This window comes from Triturus cristatus, chromosome 7 (assembly GCF_964204655.1).
Source record: "Triturus cristatus chromosome 7, aTriCri1.1, whole genome shotgun sequence".
Classification (NCBI taxonomy): domain Eukaryota; kingdom Metazoa; phylum Chordata; class Amphibia; order Caudata; family Salamandridae; genus Triturus; species Triturus cristatus.
The window spans coordinates 1,457,399,803-1,457,426,714 of NC_140590.1; the positions used below are offsets into that span (position 1 = coordinate 1,457,399,803).

At 44.4% G+C, this 26,912-nt stretch overlaps 1 protein-coding gene across 4 annotated transcripts in view; it reads left to right on the forward strand.

The window, feature by feature from the left end:
* The window catches only part of SGK2 (serum/glucocorticoid regulated kinase 2), a 396,404-nt gene that overhangs the window by 120,564 nt on the left and 248,928 nt on the right, over positions 1-26,912 (forward strand). For all 4 annotated transcript variants that reach the window (XM_085619218.1, XM_085619215.1, XM_085619217.1 and 1 more), the window contains exon 2: positions 12,225-12,294. Coding sequence is in view for 3 of the 4 variants with exons in the window: in XM_085619215.1 (XP_085475341.1) it covers positions 12,225-12,294 (70 nt within the window). In the remaining variant the exon portion in view is untranslated. The remainder of the gene's footprint in view (positions 1-12,224; positions 12,295-26,912) is intronic.

The following is a 26,912-nucleotide window of genomic DNA, read 5'->3' on the forward strand; positions in this document are numbered from 1 at the left end:
GAAGTAAAAACATAAATAAAATAAATATAAAGATACATAGTACATGGAAGGTATATATGTATAAGAAACATAATATATGTACATTTAAGTTGATTTAAGTTGTATTTAAAAAACCTCCTACTTTATAGTGTTGCTGTACTTTAAGCTAATTTATTTGTCTTAATATTTTTTTTTTGTAATTCAGTAATGAAGCAATTGTAGATAAATAGTGTGAGAAGTTGGCCTGGCATATGCTGGTCACTAGTTATAGTGGCCACCTTGCACCAGTCCAATTCGACTCTTATGGTAGATAGGTTTAAGACAACCTTTTAAAGAAAGCTATCCTAGTGGTAGCTGTGGAGAGCAGCTTTCAGGCTAAGTCTCAGAGGAATGTAAAGCGGCTTGTTTTACCTTATAATCTCTTGAATTTCCAAATGAAAGGACGCCACACAGGTGTATATATATCAAATATATATGTATTTATTTCTAGACACACTCTACTAATCTCTTTGAGATTAGAAGCCAGGAACACATTCAAATATCAACGTTTCACAATAAGTTAAGCACAAATATGGCTGAGGCCCTAGGGGTGTACCAGACCATATACTAAAAAAGAGGGTTAGGAAAGTCGACTTGCAAAATGACACGGCCTAGGGCCTGTGGAATCACTGGGGCTTCACCACTGCAGTGAAAGCAGGTAAGTAATCGACCCACGGGAGACGCATGCAGTGTGAGAACACAGCTGCGGGTTCCCTATTGATTTATAATGGAGCAAGTCGGGGTTTTATTTTTAAAGTTTTAGGGTACTTTGAGGAAGTCTACAAGCAAGCCACTTACAAGGTAAGTAATTCGAGGGCCAACACACACTAGGGCACCGGAGTGCACGAGTTACCTCACCCAGGGAAGCCAGGTGCATAGGTGTCTATTGGTGTCGGGTCGCGTCGCTGTTTTTTTTATGGAGACCAAAGAAGATTTGCTGCTTGCGTCGACTGAAGAAGTGTCCAGTGAAATCCAAGGGTGGATTCTAGATGCTGAAAACCTGAAAATTGAAGGGACAGTGTTCACAGTCACTTGCCAGTGACCCGGGGCCAGGAAGATGGATGTCCACGGATGTCTGTGATTTCAGGTGATCAAGGATGTTTTGACTCTTCTCTCACGAGGTCCAGGAAGGATCGACAATGACCAGCAGCTGGATTCTGAGTGTCCCGCGACGTCTGCAGCTGACTGCTGTGTCGGCAACCGGATTGGAGCCAACAAGCCTTGGCAACAGCAAGTCTCGTGTAGAGTGAAGAAAGTCGATGGTGCAGACCAGCAAGGTCTGAGGGACTCACCCAGCGAGGGTAAGTGAGGGCGGGCCTGGAGCAACCAGGGGAGCCCTTTGAGTCGATAAAGTCTTCGGGGGACCCACAAGCCAACGGGCAAGGGATCGCGAAGACGCCGCTTGAGGAAATGCTTCACAGGAGCCCACGGTCACTCGGGATGGGGTAGGCCTCTGATTTTCGCTGCAAAACCTGCTGAAGGCTTGGGCCACAAATGGTCCAAAGCACAAGTTCGTTGAACGTCGCGAAGGGGTTGCACTCGACAATAGTGCACGGTACCTGGGTATTGCTGTTCCTCGTCACTCGTGGGGTCCACTCGTCTCAGCTCTGCTGGGGACTCACAATGGCCGTCGAAGTCCGGAAATCCACTTCTGGGGCCACAGGGACTTCGAACTCCAGCGGGAGCGGGAAAGTTTGCGACCATTGATTAAGGTTTTAGGTGCCTGCCAAGCAGGGGAGTCACTCCTTGACTCCAAGGGAGATTCTTCTGTCTTCCAAAGGTAGTGCAATGTCGAAGGGCCAGGATTCTTCTTTGTAGAGCGTCGTCCAGGGTTATCTGTTTTGCAATGGAAAGGTTTGCTATCTTATAGTGAAGATAGGGGAGGGACTAGCTCTATGACCACTCCTCTGGGAGGGTCAAGGTAGGGGGTGGTTACACCCACTTCCCTTTGTCCAGTTTCACACCAGAGCAGGGACAGATAGCCCCTGAACCGGTTTGAGCTGGCATATGCACAGAGGAGCCTACTGCTCCCCCAGTGCAGGACTTCAAAGCACTCTAGGAGTGCACCCACCCAGCTCCAATACACTAAACCCTGTATGGAAGGTGGTGACACCTCCCTGTGAAAGGATGCCTTTTGTTGGGCTTCCTCCACTGCGAGTTTCAGTCAGCAGCAGGAGGGCAGCCCAGTGTCTGTGCTGGTGGCATCCATTTTGTGATGCCAGGGCTCTTTCAGATTTCTGTTGTTTTACTACAGTGGGTACATGTCGTCCCCTTTAGAAGGGTGGGATCATGCTCCCACATCATGGACTGATGTGGGGATATGATTCCAAGTTGTTTGACACCAAACACGACATGTTTTGATGCAGTCATTCCAAAGTTAACATTATAATGCACTTAAGAGTATATGGTTTAACCGCATCCACAAACCGCCATAGAGAATAGACTCTGGTAGCTGCAGAGGGGCCCTGCTCATGCAGAGGCACCCCCTCACATTGTAAACCAAGCACCCTGCCCTCAGGATTGATAGGGCCTGCCATAGGGGTGGCTGATAGGTTTATATGTGTGTGTATGGTGAGATATAGAAACCTATACCTCTGTGAGGAGTGCTAACACTACCTCACCCAGGCTGCAGTAGCAGGCCTGAGGTGTCAGATTTAGTCTGCTTCCCAGGGGTGGCATAATACATGCTTCAGCCCCTGGTAGGCCTGTGAAGTACCTATGCCCTAGGTACTTAAGGTACCATATACTATGGGCTCATAAGATACCACAGTATCCAATTACTAGTGCATCTATTATGCACTCAAAGTCGTTTAGAGAAAACAGAGAGACTGGGGCCCTGATTAGCAGGGACCCAGCCAGACTATGGCCAGAAACCAGTGTATACATCAGGAAAAAAGTGGGGGCAACATAAGTGCAGATCCTACTCTCCTACAAATAGTTATGATAAAAATGTAGTTATGATAAAAATGTAGTTATGATAAAAATGTAGTTATGATAAACATTTACATTTTGATGCAGTGACCTATATACATGTTAAACCTAGAATAATATAACCATAATTAATATGTACGTTTGTTTAGCAGAACTAATGACTGTATATTTATAGACATAATTATTGTACACATTTATACAAAGGAATACTCATCTGGTCAATGTGGATTTAGGGGACTGGAAGGTCTCATGAGTCACCCCGATGTTCCATGGTAACTGGGTCAAGTCCGTAAGGAGGTACGAAGGGTTCTCAATGGCTTGCTTCCCTGCCATTGTTTTACGATGCTGGACTTCACCTGCTCACGCAGATGAGTGGTACTATTCTCCTTTTTATAATGAATGTTGCATCTAACCGAGTATTCATAATACTAAAAGAGCCTATCTTTTGAAATTTTGAAATGATGCTAGCTGGGCACAAATGTACCAGTGGCATCATCTGGAGTACATATTGAAACTGGATTATGGAGCATCCAAGCTCTAGAATCAAGGACTTTACTTTGGAATGACATATTCCATAGATTGTTGTAGTAAGAAGAGGCAGTCGAAGGTGCCAGCACAGTAGGGGGTTTGGGGAGTGAGTGAAGTAGGAGTGTTAGTGAACTGCACCAGCAAGGTGAATGTAGAAGGATTTAAGAGGAGGTCGAGGAGAAGGATGGGATGGAGTGATGGTATGAGTACTAAGGAGGGTTATGGGGATGATGGGAGGTAAGGCGGATGAGCCAAAGAATAAACAAGGTTGGGAGGAGATATTCAAAGATGGGGAGGAGGGAAGTGAGGAATTAATGAGATGGTTGGTGCAGAGATGAAATATTAAAATTGAATTGAGAGTTGAGTGGTTGGGGATAGGCAGAAGTTGATCAGAGATGGGAATAGTCTGATAGGAGGTAGTGGTAAGATAAGAGTCAGAGAATGAAGTGGTAAGTGGGTGCAGGGATGGCAGGATGTGGAAAGCCATGAAGAGGTTTTAGACGGTAGAAGATTAGGGATCATGAGGTTAATTTGGTGGATGCAGGTGTGTTTGAGCACAAATATGCACCTCGATGTGTCCCTGTGTGGGTGATATCCTAGGGATATGACATGAGAGCCTAAAAAGAGAGAAATTATAAATTGTAGCAAGAGAAAACGGAGGACCTACTGGATTGCTGGTAGCATCAGGATGCTGAGTGGGCTTATGGAAGTAGAGCACGCATGCAAATAGCACTAGTAGTGGTCTGGGGCTACAGTTGGATCCTAGAAGCAGAGTTCTTGTAAGCAGCACCACCCAAGTGCAAAGTAAGGTTTAATCCAAACCTTACCCCTTTCCAAGTAAGCACTATAGAGTTGACTGCATATTTGTACCACCCACATATTGGCTAACCATACATATAGCAGTACATAGTTCAGTGCACAGGTAACTGGAGTTGCTAAATAGCACTTCATCAGGCCTGTTACCATTCTACATTTGTACAGAGTGTTCTGTAAACAAGTAGCATCTAGATGCAAAATGACACTATATAGATAGTAGAGTGGCCCTACATAAAACTGTAGGGCCAAATGTATGGGACTGTATATTTGTAAGTCAGCTCGCAAAACAGCATTTGGTTAAAATGTATGTTGTTAGTACCCAGATACCAAGACGTACTCTATAGTGTATGTAGGTAACTTAATAGTGATATGACTGTACAGAAAAAAATACTTGCAGAATCTGGAGTCCACTTTTTGTGAAGAATTGGCGATATATTATCGCTGATACCCTTCCAGAATTATCGATCTGTTGAAACTATATACATTAAGCCCATATTCTAGGTGCTCGCCAACCATGCACGGGTTTGGCTTTGCTTACATTTGCCAGTTCTGAAGTGAACGTTTACATTGACTGTTGTGTGCATTGCTGCTCGGTTTAGTTGTGACACTTATGAGACAGACGGTTAGGTCTTCCAGAGTGTGTCAATTTGTGGTTATGTAAATCTGCAATATCAAATGTTTTCAGCAGTCTTCTTGCAGTCAGTGTGGGCCATTCTGATTGTGCTTCAGTTCTCTGTGAAGTGTATTGACCTCTGAGAACAAATATGTAAAACAATTCCTGGCCTAGGATTCCCTGCTTAAAATGTATGGAACTCTTTGAGCAGATCAATTCTACCATTCGTTGTGGAGGGAGATTAAGGGTATTAGTTACAGTTTTTTGTATGCGAAACATCTACCAAAAATTGATAAATGTCCCATTGCTCTAGTTGGAGTGCATACATAGGTATACACTCTAAATAGGCCATACAGGACCACCCCAATTTTGGGAGGATGGTCTTCATGCGTTACAGCATAGAAACCTCCCTAAGCCTCTTGCCACGATTAACACGCTTATTTCCATTCTCCAGATTAAACATTTCGGAATGAATACTGTGAAGTCTTTGAAGACAATGAGCCACCCTCAAAAACGTTCAACGGAATAAATCTGTGCAAGACCTGTAAATTCTACAGAATAAAGTATCAGTCCATAGACTCCACAGGAGTGGAAGCATAGCTGGTGATAGATTTTCATATAATTTGTCCGTATCTCCCACTGGCATGTTTCATTGATTTGACCCAAGTGTCATGGACTTATGGACTGGCTGCATTCATATACAGTAAATTCATTTGATGAAAATTATCCATATACGAATTAATTTTTGCAAATTCTTCTAAAATCAATCATTTGAAACCATTTAAAAGAATTGCATCCTAATCAAATCTGCGCAGTTTTTCACCCAAATAAAAGCCTTCTGTTAGGAGGGAAGCTGTTTAAAGATTACGAAGCATGTCCTACAACATCAGGGCGGTGTCCAGCATGAAAAACATAAGTGGGAGACTGTGTAGGGCTTTGTGTAGCTGAGCGAGGGGGAGGGATTATATTTAGAGAAACTAAGTTTAGAATTATTGGGCAATTTAACAAAGATACGCTTTGTAAGAAAACCAGGCTAGAACATCAGACTAGTAATTTAGACCGTGATAACACACATTTAAATAATGTACGCTCTATAATTTACTTTAAGGCCACAGTGGTTTTCTTGCAGCATTTCAGAGGAGAGGTTTAAGTTAAGGAGAGTAAAAGGAAATGATGGTACATGTTAAAGACGAATTTGTAATAAAAGAGGGGCAAACTATAAAAAAATATGACCAGGAGGATTCAAGTACTGTTGTAGAGAATTATATTTAGATAATGAAATATGCCTTAGAACCTCTGTACATCCTAAGGGGAACTTTAAATCAACTTGTTGATCGACCTTGGTGAAATGGGCTTTTATGCAAGGGTTCCACCATCTGTTTCAAACGAAAAAGCTTGTCTGAAGTGAAAGACCGTGTTATGTGATGGGTTAAGATATAGTTCTCTGGCCATAGCACTAGGAAAACTTGGCTCTTTCAGCCTGTGGTTATGGAGGACCAACCGGTATTATTTATTGCAGAACTGTCCCATGATTCAAACTTTTTTTTTGGGGGGGGGGGGGGGGGGGGGGTTAAATCTTTTTATTGAGCATTACCTTCGTGAGCAAGGAAAAGTCTGAGGTGAATGGATATAGGATTTATTTTTCCATTTGTCTTTAGTTTTGTCCCGTGCTTAATTTGTAAAGGAATGCGTGCCGGTGCTCAAAGCTCTGCTTCGGGGGTGCTATTAAAAATCGGCATACAGAATAACAAGGCTGCATTGTGTTTATCTCAGGCCGCTTTACTCCAATAACAGACGCTGCTACCCTTCTTCTCATTTTTGGCCGGTTCCCTGCTTTCTCCGTTTGTGCATGTTTTTCGGTCTTTCTCTTCCCCCTTCTTTCCCGTTTGCGTGTTTGTCTCTGTCTTAATCACCATTAGTATCTGATGAGGTGAGAAAGGGTCAGTGTCCAAAAATTAGATCCACACCGGTAGCCACCAGCTCTAATTAAGCATTGGTTTTGTCTTGAAGATTGATGCTATTTTTCTGTTAGCATGAAAGGGCAATGATTTCTGTTTTAATCTGTTTATCCTGTTGAGTCCAGTGGGTCCTGTGTTCATGGTTCATGCATGTGGATGTTTTGAGACGATGAGTTTGTAGAATTATTTCGAGAGCAAATTGTACATCTGACTGATTTTGTTATGTAGTCAGGAGGTGATATCAGTAAGAGGGGAGTCTACTGTTGATATTAAATGTGTTCCACTGATTTAAGGTAGCCAAGATCCGAGGTGTGGTAGTGTTTGCTCTTATGAGAGGCGTGATGGTGAAAGAGACGTGATGGCTATGGAGCCAGCAAGACAATTGTGGTCGGTCCATTCTTATTTTCTTCTGAATGCTACACCCTTCATTATTAAGCTGTAATTTAATCAATAATCCAGATAATGCCACACCTAAAGATAACCTAATCAATGTGGCGAAGTTACTAGTGCATTATAATGTTAGATCATGGAGTTACTTCCCACTTTAAATCTTCAATGCTTTGAGGCATAATAACGTGACCCCTGTGGCTGATTCAACAGCTGATGCTATGCTTCGTCATTGCTGCCAGAACCATGAGTGGCAGAAGGGGAAGGGTGACCGTAAAATGCCTATCAAGACCCATAATGTCCAGCATACATTTTCCCTTCCACTCGGAGCAACCTGGACAAGGCACATAATGCAACTTGGGGGTAACCCACACTGACTAGAGGCTCCATGATCAAGGTGTTCTGGTTTTAATGCCTCTGCTAAATTCTGGTCTAAGCACCACATGGCTAGGGAGAGTCGGGTTTAATTTGTGCCCTAAGAGCAGATGCCCACCTAGGATAGGGTGACCAATTGTTTCATATTTGCCGTGAAAGCCCTGGTTTTTCACCAGGTGTCCACAAATTTAGCATGTTAGAAATTGGTTGTCTGAAAACACATGGAGGCACATTTTGTGTGTTCCAAGGCAGTACTACTATGCAGCTCTCATCAGAAAGTAATGTAATTATCACGCATGATACTAGCTTTAAATGTTGCCCTTAATTTATTCCCTCAGTGCCGTCATTCTGTGTCCCTCGGAAGATGTAACATTGTCGTCTTTCTTCTATGTTTGCAAATTGTGTTTTTTTTGGGGCGGGGGGGCCTAAAAAATCTGGTCACCCTAACCACGGAAGCTTTAGTATTTTTAGAGTACAGTTAATACTAAAATAAATGTGGAAAAAATCAGACTTCTCAATACAAGAACTAAGAAAACAACCCTGAAGTTCACTGGCATAGACCTAGAATTATGGCACAACAAAAACTTTAGAATAGAGGGTAGAACCATTTTTATGAGAAATGGGCACAAAAGGCCCTACTGTTGGTAGGGGACATTGGGACATTGGCAACCCCTCAGAACCCATACTCCTCGTCCGGGTCAAAATGAAGTTTGACCTCAATGATGTGGACTTCTTTTGCTTTTTAAAAATCAAATCACTCATAGCAAGACATAAAGTGCCAACCCACCCAGACCTCCCAAAGGCACTTCATACTTACACCAAAGGGGGTCATTGGGTTCCAAACTATACACTGTCCTTTAACCCACTAAATCTGCCCTAACCAAACCCATCCAGGATAAATGGGAATCCCTACTGGTTGATCCTGGCAACTCCCATGTGGCAACACCTGACTGGTCGTCCATTTGGGGAAACCTCACCAACCAATAAACTAACTCCCTCACTGGCACAATGCCGTTATTGGATTGCTAAAATGGCCCACTGGACCCCAGCCAAACTTTAAAAACGAGGCCTCCAACACCTGCTGGAGTTGCAGATAGGAAGCGGGGGAATTGAAACACATGCTTTGAGAATGCCCCTTCACTAAAAAATTCTGGAAGGATATCTGTGATACTATAGCGCTAAATCTTCACACACAGTGGACTCCAGACTTAGCGGGCATTACAAAAGGTATACTTCCACCGGCACTAAAACAAGCATTGAATAAAGACAAACACATTTTATGGGATATACTAGTCACACAACTGGTCTCAAAGTCCACCTCTCAGAGTGGAAGGACTCATCCAATCTCTCCTCCCAAACCTGGTGAGAATGGGTTCAATTCACCAGAAGCGCTATCAATTCACTGAATACTTATCTTGCATCCTCTCCACAGGTTAAAACTTGGACCATACTAGATAACTATATATATAGAATTATCTCCACCATCCAAGTTAGGGTACACTCCCACCCACTCCCCACCATCTCCCCCGCCCCCCTTATTTTTTATACGCCTTCCTAAATAACTCCCTCCCTACCCCCCAGTGCCCCACCACCATCCCTTACATTTCCTGACACTCCTTGCTAATTTCCTCTCGCTCTCCCACTTCCTCTTACCTCTCATCTTCTACCTCTCTATCCTTTCACAATCTACAACCGCTGCCATACAAACCAGATACCGTACAGTCCTCTCTTAGTAACCAACTCAACCCATTCACCAGGTCAGCACCAATCAACTATACTTCAAACTGATTCACTTACACCTCATACCCTGCGAGACGTAACTTTTATTTGTTATGTATTATTATGTTGTCTTGCTTAGAATATTGGTATCATCCCCTTGCTGGGTTGCTCTATTTGTATCTTCTTTCCTGTATTTTCTCCTGCAAAAACCGAATAAAAACCTTTCTGAAGTGTAAAATATAAACCTATTTACTGACTCACCAGACCTGGTTCACTGGAAGACTTCAAGACAAAAGAACTGTATTTGTATTCTGTCCTTAACAGCTTTTGTCAAAGCCGGATTCATCAGTTTGTGTTTGGACGGGTTTCTGATTACTTTGTAGCTCCTTGTATGTTTAAATTGTTGATCGTACACGGTGTAGCTCCTCTAATTTCAAGAACCCGCATGTCTTTCAAAGGATCACATAACTTCGTGTCTTCTCCACCAAAAGCCGGTACCGCCCAACCACGAACGGATGAATCTGGCTTTGACAAAAGCTGTTGAGGACAGAACGCAAGGTTCCAGTTGCGAACATGATTGAGAAAGCACTGACCAAGTCCTGGTCCTGAGGAGAACCCTAGAAATTGTGAAGGGTTTGAAACACATTGACCCAGCTGGTTTGGGGGAAAAAATTTGGAACAAATTAGTATGAATTAGGAAATATGGCAGTATGCTTATTCCTGCAGCATTATATCCCCACTAGCTCACACCGGCAGGATGCATAGTGCTGATTTACAAATAAGAATTCCGCCAGGTGTTATGTTGTTAAATTGAAGGACTGGTCTAATACAATTGTATTGTCTCTTTATTTATGTAATAATGTTTTTACATGTTCAGTCATTGCAGTAAAATGTATATATGAGAACAAAAAAGAAAAAAAAAAGTTGCCCTTCAAAAAAAGACATGCGATGAATGTTTAAAATTGTTTCTAAAACAGAGAAATGAGTGTGAAATAAATCACAAGGGACACTATATTTGTAAGTATGGTTCTTAATGTTAAACCGAATAATTTGAATTCAGCACATAGAAACAAACTGTTGATAACACTTTAAGAAAGTGCCATTTTCTTGTCTAAACCAAATGTGTCGCCTTCTAGTGTCCTGGATCACATGACTGTGAATGTCTCTGCTGATGGGGTTCGTGTTTTGCTGCCAGACAGTGAGAAAATGGGACATAGGTGTAGCTGAGAGTGTCTTCATGTCATGTGCTAAATGAGCCTGACGTGCAACACGCACACCTATACACACACACACACATTCTTCCGTCTAGGCTGCTAGGTCCCAATCCTGGACCGCAGGGTCCAGACCAGTGTAGGAGGAGGTGTCTGCAGTGCTGGACGACTCAGAGCTGCAGGCTGTGCACAGCAGAGCGAGTCCACGCTTTGGGTGAACTGGAGTCCCATGAAAGGGGGGAGATGGTTTTCCAAGAGTGACTTGTCCTGCGTTTTTGTTACATACTCTGTTTCTGACTTAATCAGTTTGTACAAACTGCACAGCATAAAAAAAATCAACTTGGTTTGATGCAAGCACAGGCAAAGCCAGCAGGTCTGGCTTCGAGCTTAAAATGCATGTCAGATCATTTGGTTATGCTAATGCTTTTTCTACTTTGTGGACCCACCGTGCCTACTAGTCAACTCACCTGCATTTACTTCTATTCTCCTCCGCGCCCCAACCCACAAACAAAATGCTTTAAAAGACTTTAGTGGTGTCAAGTTTTTTTCAGCCTATATCGCCTTGTAAAAAGCGTCCATTCTCCATGAGTTTTAAAGGGGTCGCCATCTTAAATGAGTGACTTTTCCCACATTTTAGTCCACATGTTGACAGGTAGAACCATGTATTCTTAAACTAACAAACAGTATAACTGGAGACCATTATGATCTATTCTATAGAGAAGCCAGGCAAACATTGCATTTTCAAGGCCATAGAGTTTCCACCTTCCTTCGGAAAACAAAATTACTAGCCGTTTGTTTACCTTTTGCTATTCCAGAACGGCCAACAGCTGGCAGGTGAAAAATAATTTGTGTAAAATTGTCAGGGTTGCTTTCTAACATGATAATAATTTGTCTGTTAGATCATTCTCAAACAATTGACGCAACTCTTGCATACTTTCTAAATGATTTATTTGTATTTGCTCTCTTTGGTTTGTTTGTGTCAGAAAAGTAAAAATACCAGATTTCATCCATTGCTTTTCTCGATATTTTTACATGCCTGACCTTTTAAATACAGTCTAGGCGCATTACCGCATGTTGTGATGGAGAATCACAATTTTGAATTACACACCGACAGTGATGGATGAAAAGATCTGGCTGAACGCACACTTGCGTGTATTATACAAAGTTCTTAAAATCAAAAAGTCTCTTGGCTAACGTCAGAGTCTAAAACGGAACCCGAGAAAGGAATTCACTTGGGAGGGTGAGGGACCGAATGGAGGTAGATTTGCAGTCTCTCTGGTCAGCCGCTGCGCACGACAACACCGCAAACGTATTTACTGCTGTCACTCCAGGGTGTTCCGTCTGTCCACTCGCCAGCTAATGTGTGCGTCTGGTGGAAACTGTGCTGCGTAATAATGTCGCCTTTTAGCCTTATGTCCTCTCACCCAGAAGGCGCCTGCCTTTCCAGGGAGAGGGTCCCTTATGTGCGCACAAGCGGAGTACTGTATCTCCCCTGCCTATCGCCAGCGTCCCAGGTGAAGGCCGAGGTGTTGGGTTTCAAAGGACAGGGAGGGCGAGGGGAAAAAACTGCTTGTGCATCGGAAAAGGGAGTTCAAAGTGTGGTGCTAGCCCGCTTGAGCCTCCAGTGACTGCTGCCCTCCTCTCAAAGGCGTCTTTTTTCTCCCTCAGAATTCCTGAAGCGGGGGCAAGAGAAGCTATCGCAGAAGGTGAAGAAGTCTGACTCCAAGCTCTGCACTTAGTAAGTATGAAAACACCACGGGCGGAAGGGATCGCAAAGTGAGGAGGGAAATGCTTTAAATCCGCAAGTACAGTCAGACAGTAGCTGTACTAATGTGATTTGAAAGGGGTGAGCCAGCGCTGCTCAGCAGGGCTGCTATACCTTGATAGGGAGATTATTACATGCACTTCCCAGGAGCACCCCGGTATTGTGAGAGGGGGTGGTTACAAACTTTGCACTGGTAAGTGCACCTTTGCACCGGTCATGTCTCTGCAAAGTTCTATATTAGCAGATGATGCAAATTTAGTTTGTGCAAAGCAAGAAAACCTCTGCAATTTTCAAGGGTATCGGTACATGTAAAAGCCAGTTTGGTATATCGAGCTAATGCTACATTCGGTATGCAAGGAAGTGCCCTCGAATTTAGAAGATGAGAGCTCGTGCACAGGTAGATACTTTAGTTTGCTCAGGATCACACAGCTTAGTTTGCAAAACTTGCATCGGATGTCTAGTTTCTGGTTCCCACTCTTTAGCCCCTGGACAACACTTCATATATTGCTGTTGGAAGTAGGTTTTAATAATTCTTTTTTTTTTTTTTGGCTCATGTATTTCATTGTACATTGAGTTATACCTTCTTTCTGTGTGAAATACTAAATATTTGTGCAAGCCGTCAGGAATTGAAAGGTGTGTTTGAGGTCATGAGCCAGCAAAGCTGAGCCACCGATTCCCTGTCAATGTTTCCACACTGTCCTAGGAAAGGATCTCACCTGGTGGTCCAGGGCCGAAGAGAGTAGCTGTTGTGATCAGATCAGATGCACAGCTCGGTCTTTGAACCTTCTTCACTGATGCATCAAGCCAGCCGTGATTTAGAAAGCCAGTAAGATAGTTCAGTGGGTTTATTGCCTGCTACTCAGATCTCTGCGTAACATGAAGGAAAGGAGTTCTAACACTATCGCCACCTAATCACCCTTTTTATGGCTCGTATGAGACAGGGTACATGCTCTGACTGCGAGTCTATTGGTTTTTAAAAGAAAAAGAAGCAAGCCTCTGCAATGCAATAGGTCTCAAATTTACGGGAGTTTGAGCTATTGGCATTGTAAATGAAAATGCCTTTTATTTGTGTTTTGGTTTTCAAAACATAAATAAAAGGCATTGTCATTTACAGTGCCAATAGCTTAAACTCTTGCAAATGCGAGAGCCATTTCATTCCAAATGCTTTTTCAAATGTGTGTGTGTGTGGGGGGGGAGGTTGCAAACAGAAGGTAGCACAAGGAACACAGACGGGAAGGGTGTGTGGAAGCAAAACTGAGGGTCTGGTGTGGGGAACAGGCCCGGCTCCAGGAATTTTTAATTGGGTGGGTCAAGGGTGCATTTGGGTGGGCCACTGTGGGCTCGATTTGTCGCATATATGTTTGGGAACTGCCTGCTTCAGGGCCCTCCTTTATCTCTTCTTAATCTTACAAGGTCCAGTAAAACACACTCTTTTCCAAATCTTTCTAAATGTTATCACTCTCAAAAAGTGTTTTTTCCATGTAATGTTCCTTTGATGGGAAGAGGAGATTTCTGAGGTGGGAGTATCAGGCAAGTGACACTTCTCGGGCTCCCTCTGTGCGAGCCTTCAGGGAGAATCCCTCTTCATTACTACCTCCACCTGACCCTAGACTCTGCAACGCACTCCCTTACAGGCTTGATTATCCACTACTCCTCTCCAGTGCACCTTATCTCACAGCTGACCTTGGGCCCCAGCCCCATATCAGGGACCATCGGGCTCCATTTTCCCTTTTCCCGGTAAAAACATTAGTAAAATCACCTTCAAACTTAAAACATTGAATGTAGCAGTAAATATAATTAGCATGCACTTTAAAGTATGTTCCACAGTAGCCCTTATGACCCGACTGCTAATTAAGTAAACAAAACAGAAAGGCCATGACAGGGCCAGCTTTAGCGCTGATGCGAAAGTCTTTTTTGGCGCCACACCAATAACCTCTTTCTCCGTAAATACCTTTACTATCACCTTCCAACAGTGCCCCTCATCCCTCCATGCCCCCCCATTGACCTCCTCCTCATATTCCCTCACTGTCTCACGCCACAAGTGCCCCTCATCTCCCTATAACCCCTCCTCCTCATGACCTCCTCCTCGGATTTCCTCACTGCCACCCTCCACCAGTGCCCCTCATCTCTCTGTAGCCCCTCCCCCTCATGACCTCCTCCTCAGACTCCCTCACTACCACCCTCCACCAGTGCCCCTCATCTCTCCCTAGCGCCCCCTCCACCCCATGACCTCTTCCTCGGATTCCCTCACTGTCACCCAGGGCACAAGTCCTAAACAAGCAATGGCATAGCCAATAGGTCTCGCCTTTGGGGCCTTATAAGTGTTTAGCTATGCAACAGTTGCATAACTAAACACTTTGCCAAGTGGCCGTGTGGCCCCGAAAGTGAAAGTGATAGCAATCGGGATCAAACATCAAAGCGGCCGTGCTGCCGCGAAAGTGAAAATAATCGCGGCAAAGCAGCGCGCGCGCTCGCGCACATGCACTGTAGGTCTAGGCTGGCCTGGTAGCACTTTTTGGAGCCCTCTGAATAAGTCTCGCCAGACCAGCGCATGCGCTGGGTCAGGCGAGACCTAAAAAAGAAGTGGGGGGACAACAGGAAGTGACATCACGAAAGGTGGCTTGCACCATCAGACTCATTGCCTCCCCTCACTCACCCCTTAGATGCCATTGCATCAGAGAAGCCAGCGCATGAGCAGCGTTCTGAATGAGCTCCGATCTCGCCCCAGAGAGGCTAAAGAGTGAATGTGTGGCTCCATTTGCTCCAGTTATTGAGCTCCTGGTAAAATAAGTGGGGGGACGCCATCCACCCTCGTGGTACCCTGACTCTAGCCCTGCTGTCACCCTCCACCAGTGCCCCTCCTTGCGCCACAGCCCCTCCCGCTACCTCCTCCACAGATTCCCTCACTGCCACCCTCCACCAGTGCCCCTCACCGCTCCGTAGCCCCTCTCTCATATGTATTTAATTTGTTGTATAGCGCTACTCATATCAGTGTAGTGTGTGTCAGTACTTTACACCACGCACACTTTATACAGAGAGAATGAATCATACAAGTATGTAAATCAGTGTACAGGGAATGTCACATAAGCCAATGAGGATTACAAGGTGTATGAATCACGTCATCCATACTGGTGGGCAGTATATTTTGAGAGGGTTTGGTCTGGGGAAACACAACCTTAGGATTTAAAGAGTATTCCATGGGGGTCAGCGTTACTGCCTAAACATACTCATTTTAGCAACATTAGAATGATGAAAGTCTGAGGAAGTTCTAACTATATCACAAAACAAAAAAAGCGAAGTTCTAAGTATACCATTCATGTTTGTATGCAGCTCTTTGGTGACAGTTCATTGGTCACTGTCCTATGTTAGGATTGTAACTTCTGAAGTGCAAGTAACACAAGGATCTCTGTGACAAAGGCCGTAACCCACTGAGCTTCCACATAAAATACAGTTAATCTACATTTAAAAACTACTAACAGACAAATGATTGCTCTCCAGCAGAATCATTAATCACCAGCGTTATCTGGGCATCTTTTATTGTCTTATTGTTGTCCTGCATCAGCCATGATAATGATAAAAAACTGTTTAAATGAAGCACACACGAAGTAGATGTCCTACTGGGCCTGTGCAGATTTTTAAAAGAAAACCAAATAGTAACACATTCTCTTTCCTACTACTCCATTAGTCAAACTTTGTGCCACGGCCTGATATGATAAGCAGCTGTAGGGGTCAGGAAAGGTGATTAGAAATAAACAAACGTTTCTCCTGTGCTACATAGAAAAAGAAATATCCACGCAGCAGAACAGTAGGCAAAGGTTACCCTTGTCAATGAAAGGATTTGTCGCCTTTCGCCATGTGGAGATGAAGGGGTGAAGAAATAAACAAAGCCTCGTTAACATGTAAATGGTCTTTTAAAGACCTGTGAAGTTCTCGGGTGCGGCTACGATAATCTCTAAAACTGTCTGTCTCTGTGCGCCCGGGAAGCTGTCCCAGCCCGGGCGCACACACACACAGACAGCCCTTTTAGCCCAATGCCGTTGTGCGCCTGCCTTCAAGCCCTCACTGTGAGGGCCAAGGTTCCTGTTTGGGTGGGCCAGGCTCATGTTTGGGTAGGCCTGGCCCACCCGGCCCACCCGCTAGAACCAGGCCTGGTGGGGAAGCAAAAATGATGGTGCAGTGGGGGAAGGGGCACGGAGGGCATAGGGAAGCAAAGGATGCAGAGCAATCTGGCGGGCATAGGGAGAAAAGCAAATGAGCGATAGCAACGTTAAGCTGTGGGTGAAAGCACACCCCTTACAGGTAATCTAAGCCGAGGAGCAAAGGGCAGCGAGCTGCCACTTTGGAATTGGAGAACTGCTCAGTAAAGCGCTCCAATACCTTCTGGTCGGGTTTGCGCTTGTGGGAGAGTGTGTCCAAAGAGACATTTGCAGCCAGAGTGTCTTTCTTGTTTGGGTCCATTTCACAGAGGAACAAATTGAGAAAAGAGGGTAAGAGCCCTTTGTTAAAGTCCCAGTTTTTAGCAAGTGAGCGGAGGAGCAAACCTAAAGCATATTCATCTATAACATAGATGTTTGTTCAGAAAATAAACACGCCAGATCTAGAGGAATTTACATCTCTCACCTTTGACCTCCCTAAAAGCATCGCTGACTTACCCCCTTCTGTTTTCCATGGCCGCTGACGAGCTCCCCATTTGCTACGAGTTAAACAAGCCGATGGTCACAACTGTGTATGAGAGACCCTCCTGCAGAAAGAGAAGCTTATTAAAGGAAATAGCTTGTTTTTAGGTCGAGCTTTCAAGACCTTTTGTATATACTTTAGTGTATATACTTTAGTATGTACTTATAAGTGTATGTACTTTGTAGGCTCTGGAGACCAGCCCTAGGACTTGTCTGCTTCCGCGTAGGGACTTACTTTTCTGTTCAACTGCCTCTATTTAACGGTCATGATAGAAAATGACCAGCAGAGGTCAGTAAAATACCAGAATTGCTTTCTGCTGAGGGACTTACTTATTAGGTCTCGCCTGAGACAGCTCTTTAGCGCTGCTCTGGCGAGACTTATAGTAAGCGAGTTTTGGAAGTGCAAACGAGTGCTTTCAGGCCTCCAAATACAGTGCATGTGTGCCGGGCGCGCGCACCATTTGGAGGCCTGAAAGCACTCGTTTTCTTTCACTTTCGCCTGTCACACAGCCGCGCTTTGAAGTGTGATCGCGATTGCGATCACTTGCGATCACTTTCACTTTCACGGCCGCTTGTTATCATTGTTGTTCTCCTTCACGCAGCGCTCGGAAGAGTAGGGGGACTTCAGCCAACAGCTACATTTACATGTTATGCATTTGGCACACAAAGCTTTTCATGTGAGCCTTTCGCTCTTTTTTTTCCTGTCATTCCTTCTCTCCTTGTTCTGAAAGGAGAGTGTGTAACATAAAAACACCTGTGTGTTTAGACCACAATAACAACGGCAGTGCTTTCATAGACAACGTGGTTCACTGTTTGCTAAACACGTCTTGAAGTTACAGAATACTCCAAATTTGGAGGCCTGGGGTTGTAAATTTAATCTATAAAATTACATTTGTGTAATTATTTATTCAGGGCTGCCGATAAACTACACACGCATATTTTGTTGAAAATAGATTTCGTGAAAGGCCGTCAAATGCTCTCCACAAGCTGTGTTAAAGTTGCTCAGTTGATGCACTTTCCCCTCCCCCTTCCACGGACAGACCCCCCACCCTCTCCTCTCCCCAGAACAGAGCTCTGGTCCGATAAGGAGGGGTGAGGCCTCCAGCAGGGCGCTTATTTATGAATGTTCTGTGCTTGTTAGTAAAGTGCCCCGACTCGCGACCGAGCACCAACAGGCTGGTCTACTCACACCACACAAATCCACAACAGACCTGTTAGCAAAGGAGAGGGGGTCTGGGGAGACCACCTGCAGTCTCTGCCCATCGGGGAAGCCCAGTGCAGCGGGGGGCGGGGCATTCACACTGGCCCTCTAATTGCTTCACCAGCGACACCCCAGCCTCATGTCTGTGAAGATGATGGCTTGAATTCTGTGTGCCATGTGCCCAAACACAAGCACTTGTGTGGGGCGCTTCCTGCTCCCCCACCCTGCTCGAAGCACAGGGATGCTGGCCGCAGCCCAGGGCATGGAAGTTTAAGCCAACAAAGTCTGCTCCAGAAAATAATCCAGGGAGCAGAAGGTGTTGGAGGCCCTGCCTTTAGGGGTTCCTGTTTGCACTGCGTCCCGAGCAGGCCCTTTGCGCACTGCAAAGTGCTTCACAGCACTTCAGAGGCTGCTCACTGCTGGGGGGGGGTGCGAGCCCTGCAACCACACACTCATTGTCTGTGAAGGGAACACAGTAGGGGCGTGTGCATGTGTGCGCGTACCCGCCTGCGTGTACACACTTGTGAGTAGTCGTAAACATAACGATATGTCCATGCCAATGTGTTCTTGTATAACGTAATCGGTGCTAATGTAAAGCGCTCGCGTATATTCGGGTCGAGTTTGCGCTATATAAAATATATATATAAATACACACACAGCAAACAACTTCCCTTCGAAGACAATCGCAGTGAATGCGTCTCTCCTGGTGTAAGTAGCTTACACCCCTTTTACACACACGCGATCTTTACTGGACGTCCATGCACTCAGGTGCGAACCACACAGCATATTCTCAAATACATACATAGTAAGCAGTTAGTGATGCAATAATCATGTTATCGCTAGAGACGACTTTGATGTAAAGAGCCCTCTAGAATGTGTTTTTATTTCTATAAATGACTAAAGACGTTTTGGGGCTACTCTTCTCGGGTTCACTTTTCACTTTCATATCCGACTGGTACGGAAACATTTCATAGCATGTGCTTGTGTGTGAGTGCGTGCAAGGCCGGCCTTACTCTTAATATCTGCGCACAAAAGTCCCCTTGCCTAGGTTTATTAAAATAGTACACATAAAGCGTTATTTTATACATGCAAATATGACAGCGTTTAGGGGTTCATTGATTTCATATTTGTATGTAAATAAAAGTACTATGTTTTGGCCTGCAGTCCGTGTACTATAAATGTAAATTGTATATTTACACACAAGTAAAACATGCACAGAGTGCAAAATACTCACACTGCTGCCTCTCTTACATTGCTGTCTCTCTCATACTGCTGTCTCTCTTACACACCATGCTCTCTCTAGGGGACACACACTGCTGTCTCTCTCACACTTATCATATTTATCAATTGAATCAGTGGATGGCAAAATACACGTACACTAGGTGCTTGGAAATGGATAGTGGGGATTTAATGACATTTGAGACCAGAATGGTTAACCCATAACATGTATACCCAGTTTAACTATTTTATGAATGCTCTGATAGACAATGTAAACAAAACACAAAAAAAAACACACACACAAAGGCCAGGGTTCAGCTATTTCATGCTGTCTGCGCATATTTTGCTAACCTCTATAAACATGTTTTTATTCAAATGATACTTTAATCAAGGCAAACCAATTAAAATGTATTGCATAGTACAAATTACTGTGCTTCCAACAAGTTCCACAAAAAAAGAAGCATTGGCATAGCCAATAGGTCTCGCTTTTGGGACCTTATAAGTGTTTAGCCATGCAACAGTTGATGTTGTTGCACCAAGGATATTGTGCTGCATAACTAAATACTTAGAAGGTCCCAAAAGCGAGACCTATTGGCTATGCCAATGCTTGTTCGTCTTGTTTTTAGGTCTCGCCTGAGACAGCGCTTTAGCGCTGCTCTGGCGAGACTTATAGTAAGCGAGTTTTGGAAGTGCAAACAGTGCTTTTCAGGCCTCCATATACAGTACATGTGCGCCGGCCGCGCGCACCATTTGGCAGCCTGAAAAGCACTGCCTGATCACTTCGCGGCCCCTTTGATGTCCTCAGTGAGCCGCGCGGCCACTGAGGACATCAAAGTGCACACCATTTGCACTGTGCCCGCCCCCACTCCCCCCCCCCTCCTCGTCAACTTCAGTGCGCGCTTGTTATACAATGCAGCCCTGCTCTCCCATCCCCCGCCTGGAATGCGCTCCTGTAACAGCTCCCCCGCCCCCAAGCGCGCGCGCGCCACGCTCCGCCGGGCTTGTTTATTTTATCAGTTGCTCTCATGTACTTCTCCTTCCTTCGTGTTCCTCACTGCCCCACCCCTCCTGTCCACTCTCCTTTCCTCCCTCAGTGTTGCCTCCCTCCATGTTGCCTCTCACCGCCCCCTCCCTCCATGTTGCCTTCTGCTCCCTCCCCGTTGCCTCCTGCCCCGCAATACATGCCCTACAGTTATTCACAGACCTGCCGTTGTACGTGTTGCCCCCACCCACCCTCCCTTGTCACTCGGTGGTGCCTCCTACCCAGCCCTCCCTGCCGCCCCACCAATATAAAACATTACGTATCCTAAACTATGTTTTTAAGACCCACTTAAACTGCAGTCAAACGTATTTTTCCCCGGCTAGCAGAGCAAACCTTAGCGACCGGGAGGAGCGGTGGAGAGGCGTCAACAGGCGCCCTTCTGTTCACGTTACCACGCCTGAGCTTCCGAGGACTCTAGGGGCGGAATCTACACTGTTGCCATGCAAGCGAGCAGCCAATCCGGTTTCAGTAAAACACTAGAGTGTCCTTTGAACTTCCCCGGAGCATTTCCTGAGAATTTCTCAGTGCACACTATCGCTCGGAAGCACTTTGCCTAGATGATTGACAGAAAGCCATTTTGTGACATAATGGGCTAATGTATTAAGTTTTACATTTTGGCAGCTCGGTAAACCCGTCTCGTGAATAAGAAACAAGTAGAATCCACAAGCTTTTCAACCAATCAACAAAAAAAAACAGGAGACAGAATAAGAGTCTCTTAAAAACAAGCATTTGCAATGCAATAGGTCTCGCATTTACGGGAGTTTGAGCTATTGGCATTGTAATTGACAATGCGTTTTATTTATGTTTTACAAACAAAAACATAAATAAGAGGCATTGTCATTTACAGTGCCAATAGCTCAAACTTGCGTAATTGCGAGACCTATTGCATTGCAAATGCTTGTTTTTATTTCTCGGACAATGCCCCCATTCAACTTTCTTGATAGAAAACGACCAGCAAAAGTTAGTAAAATACCAGAATCACTTTAGCATTCCCTAGATTCCAATCCATAGAAATTGTTTTCCACGAGCACCCGTAGACAATAATATTTTTTTCAAATCTTGTATTTTCAGTGATATGACCACCGAAGGCCCTGCTTTTATATTAAAAACAGCGCTTTGGACTATACCAGTTCCCGCTGAAAGGCAATATTTCCCTCCATGTGTTCCCATACCTAGCGTGTCACGGAGTTTGGTGCTTACTTTCCCTCTATGTTGAAGAACAGTAGATGTTTCGGCACCCAGGCTAATGTGCTGCTTAGCTAAATACATAAAAGGTCCCAAAGGTGAGACCAAATGCATTGCAAATGCTTGTTGTTCTTGATGTACAAAATTTCTACACAGTTATCACTAGATAATCAGATTTCGGCTCCTGTTTCTTTTATCTCCCATAAAAGAAAACCATGCTGTGCATTATGGTGCCAAACAGCCTCTCCTGCAGCAGGGCTTCCTCCAGCTGGAGCATTGTCGGACCGGTTGTTTGATTGACCACTGCTTCTCTGATGTGGCTGCTAATGTTACCTCTGCTTCCCAATCAAAAACCCAGCAGAGGCACCATCTACTTGACATAGCCCACGATTCCTTGGCACCTATCTCAGCAGATCAGTTCAAATTGACAACCACTGCATTCATGTATTCTTCTTTTTCCTTTGTTATATATTTCATAGTGACAAGATTTTTTTGATAAATGATAAAAAGTGTGAAAAGATCAAAGTCAACCCATAGTGATTTTTTAAAATTTTTTGTTTAGCATCCATTTACTATATTGCGCGATGTCAGGGAGATTCAAACAATTTGTCACAAGACCCTTTTGAAGTTAAACTTTTTGATGGAACATAGACACATGTGAGTAATAAAAACACATACTTTGCCTGATCCCATGTCAACCCCCAAAAGGCTGAGATTATGAAGCCGAGAGGCGGATATGAATAATTTTTCCCCCAGGTGTTTGCATTAAAAGGGATTATTTCATGGGTCTGGCATACCAAAGAGTTGAGAATTGTTAAAACTGTTGCTTACAACAGAGCCATTCCCAAATGGTGAAAAGCAGCCTAGCAATACATGTATTTACATGCTACACTTTGCGACATGAATGGATCGGCGGCACTTACAATTTTTGGCAGATTAGGAAACTAGGCACAGGAGAGTACTGGAGATGCCCAGCATCACAAGATGCATTCCATGTGGAAGCAAGGATTCAAACTCCCACCTTAGGCACTGGTTACCCTTGTGTGCGCTTCTGCTAATGGATAAGAGCACATTAACTCCTGCACTTGGCCGCCTTCAACAATACCCCAGATCATTATTACTTGCATCACAAATACATGAGGCATGGGCTACATTTGGGATTGTAGGTCACAGTTTATTTAGCATGATGATTGGCACATGCCCCTTTGACACGGGCTATAAATCATTTTACAGGGTCCTTCATAAATCACGCCCTTTCATAAATCAATCACTTGTTAGTCATAAATGATGTCCTATATCATTTCACTCATAACCATTACTAAGCCAATCATTACTAAGCCATATATTATATATCATTCTCTGAGGTGGGTTTTCCTCTGCCTGTGGGGTAAGTTCTCAACTGTTCGGCTCAGCTCACTACCTTGTCTGTCCATTTGTGCTGTGCCGTCCTGTGGGTCTAGGCTACGAGTGCTGTGCTCCATGTACTCCCCTGTCAGCTGACTTACCCTGCCGTAAGGCATCCCCAGGTAAGTAGCTTCCATCCGCGACACCAACTGGGTGTGACCTTTTACCAACAGTTGCTCCTTGTCTTAACGCCTTTACAGGTTGCCTCCATATGCTGCACTACGTCATTTTCTCTTCCTTAGGTGTGGGTGTCGCTGATCGTCACGCAATGCCCGCTCTACATTAATGAGTGTAGCTTGTTTGTGCCTTTTTGGTCTATTATAGCTCTCTCCTGGCACCAAAAGAGGGAGGGCTTCCCTGTGGTATCTTAGTTCTGAGCTAGAATGTAGGACTTAATTTATTTAAAAAATGTGTGAGGAATGTGTTGGGAGGAGCTACTCCTGGCTGATCTTATGGATTAGGCGTTTCCTTTGCACCACTGAACTTAATTAAATTCATGTATCTTCAAACTTTACCTAACCCAACAAGCTTCTTCGCCCTGGTGATGAGCTGGTCAACTACAACCCCTACTTTGAAGAGGAGAAGCTTGGGTACAGTCTAACTTTTTGACAGTTTTCATTTTTAGTCCATGTCACGCAGGACGAAATGTCTCAACTATTACCTAATCTCTAAATTTGCTAATCCCAGTTACTGTGTGTGTGAAGGGGAGAAGCACGCTGTCACTTTGAGGCTTTTGCTGAGACATTTGAGGCTTTTCGATTTCATGGGTGGCGCGTGCAAATTTGGGTTGTCTCTCCGATTATACCCATAAAATTGTGCTCAAGGAAAATGCTATCCCCATATTGTGGAAACTGACGTGTGTAACACTAGCTCTGAGGGAGTCAAAGCTCTCTAAACTTCATAAATTAAAAAAAGAAGGTATCTAAGTGAAAACGGAAGCAACAGAGTTACTTGTCCCTGTAGTCCTTGCACGCAAAGCCTCTGGAGAAGTGAGGCTCGGCATGGTTTTGACAACCCTTAACAGAAGTGTAGTGGTGGATAAGTATCCGCTTCCAAACATTGTGGAGATGCTTGCTCAACTTTAGGGCGTCATTGTATTTTCTACTTTAGATCTCAGGGCCGTATATCATCAAATTGAATGTTTTTTAGAGGGCCATAGAGGATGTTTAGGGTGGAATACCTGGAGTTAAAATTTACCAGGACGATGTATTGATTTATGGATCTTCCCAAGAACAACATGAATGCACACTGATGTCTGTTTCAGAGAGGTTTAGAGAAAGGGGCATTACTTTAAGGGAAACTGAGTGTGAATTCAGTCTCTCCAAAATTGAGTATCTAGGGCATAAATTAAATAAAGAGGGAGTCAAACCCAAGGAACGTTTAGTGAAAACTATAAAAAAAATCGCCCCATTCCAAGTTGTAGTGAGGATGTGGTTCGTTTCTTAGTGGTGACTAAGTATTACAATAAATTTGACATATTTTGCCAGTCACACCCATACTCTAAGACCACTTTTAAAGAACGGTGTGAAATTTTCATGTTCACCCCCAATGTAACCTAGAATTTCTGAACATAGTGCTTTGAATAGCACTCCTCTTTACAGATTTTTGACACTGCACAATTGTCCATTCTAGTCACCAATGCTGGTTCATTTTCTTATTTTAATTTAAAAAGTTTATTGATGAAAATACAGATGCAAGTTTAAATAAATACATTACATAATGATAAATGCATTAAGTTCACCAAAAATAGGAATCAACAGAATACCGGTACAGATTAAAAATTAATTCCGGGCACTAACCCAATGCCGCCTGTGCCTAAAACCCAGCAGCTATTGGTTAAACAGAGAGACCCAGGCCGAAAGTAGCCCCCATATCCTCCTTTCTTTTAATTCTGGCCCTCCTGCCTTTTTGTTCATAAAGTGCATTTTCTAAATTGTAGACATGTAGGAAGCAGCTCTTCTATTGCTGGAAGGTCGGGGGTAAAGGATCAAGCCCGGCCGAGGCCACACAGAGCCTAAAAACCGACATAGCTATAAAGATTAGCTCTTTCCCGACCACTCCATTTGTCCCCACACACTATATGTGGAGCAGGCCAAGAAGGTCGTACATTTGCTAAAAAATTAAGCCGGCCAAGGTCATCTAGGACTGGGCATAAATTGAGCATAGTGTAAAGGAGCCACTGCCAGCTTTACACTCCATTATTACCCATCTGCCGAGCTTGTCTACTGCCTTTCATCCAGGTGTGTTAGTGTTTCCTTTAACTAGGATGGCAACCCCCTTAGTCCTGATATCCTGAGTTGTGTGACATGCTACCTTCAGCCCCAAAGAGTTCAATATAGCACTATCACTCCAGGCATTATGGGTCTCCCGCAGGCAGTATACATCTGCTCTTAATAATTTGATGTATTCTTGACGCCGGCTTTTTTTATATTTATCGTTTAACCCGCAGATATTGATAGTAGCAATACGGAGCTTATCCATCCCCCACAGATATTGCCCTAACCAGCAGCGTTGTCCACCAAGGATTAATGGGTCCCAAGCAAAGGCCCCACCCATCTAGGCCTAATCTTGTTAAGTTCTGCCTTTCACAGCTTGAAGAAATATTCCTCTGGATGCATACATGGTCATGCCGCCAACTTTCCTTTTGTAAAGCAATATAAACAATCACACTTAGAAAACCATGCTACAATGTAAATAACAAATCAGCCGACACCCTTCCCCCCCCCCCCACAAAAACCCCTCCCCCATCCTGTACCCCCACCACCTCTCCACCCACCCACCACAGAAAGCAGCCAGACCGCGTGGGTCTGTGTGATGGAGACTAGTATCGGGCACCGCGAGCCCCTCCTCCCCAGCCTCTCCTCTGCATCTCCCCGCACCAGTGTGATAACATGATAAACAAATGCCAAAAGAAAAAAAAAAGGAAGAGAAAGGAGAGAGAAAAAAAAGCACAGAAGCCATGCTGATGACCCCCCTCCTCCTCAAAAAGCCTACCTACTCCAGTACAGGAACCCCTGTAATACACACAACCAAACAATAAGAAAGACAAAACCCCCTGTACTAAGCGAAGTTAAGCGTTTCGTAGGATGAACCCAAATAAACTACACATTGTTTCTGTCTGCCAGTGCTTGACAAAGATAGTCTCTAGCTTTTATTTTGGAGGTGAAGAATTTTATAGTCCCTCTGACGATTGTTTTAAATCTGGCAGGTGCCAGCAAAAAGGCTTCAAACCAGCACCTATAAAAGGCTTAATCACCTGCTGCAGGTGCCGCCTGCGCTCTACCGTTACATGGCAGAAATCAGGTGTACAAAAAAGAGGATTCTCTGTATTTCCGTCATGCCTTGGGGCAGGCCTTCTCAAAAATTGCTTGGCAGAGCAGGAAATTACCAAAAAAACTAGAATAGCCCTAGGCTGACTTTCACATCTACTGGCTGGGCTATCGGAAACCAGTGGACCCTTTGAATATCTGTCTCCCAGTTCCATCCTGAAAGTTTGGGAAAGGCATTTCTGAGAAGATCCGGTATAAAAGATCGAATGTTGTCCCCTCACAGGCCTTACTCAATACCAAGAAATCTGAGAATATTCTTATCTGCCGTTTTTCCAAGTCCTCAAGACATCAGTCAATTGGGCGTTGTGCGACTTAACCTGCTTCATCAGTTACCAAATCGGTCTCCACAACAATGGTCCTTTCCTCTGTGCAGTTAAAGCCACCCGCCATTCTCAGAACAAGCCTTCCCAACCTTCTAGACGGCGCCTACCAGCTTTTTGTAGCCTGCCTGGTCTTTTTGCCATCCACCCGGGTCTCGGCGTGGTACTCTTTAATCGACTCCAAAATCAAGCCCACAGCGGGATTTAAGGCCCCTA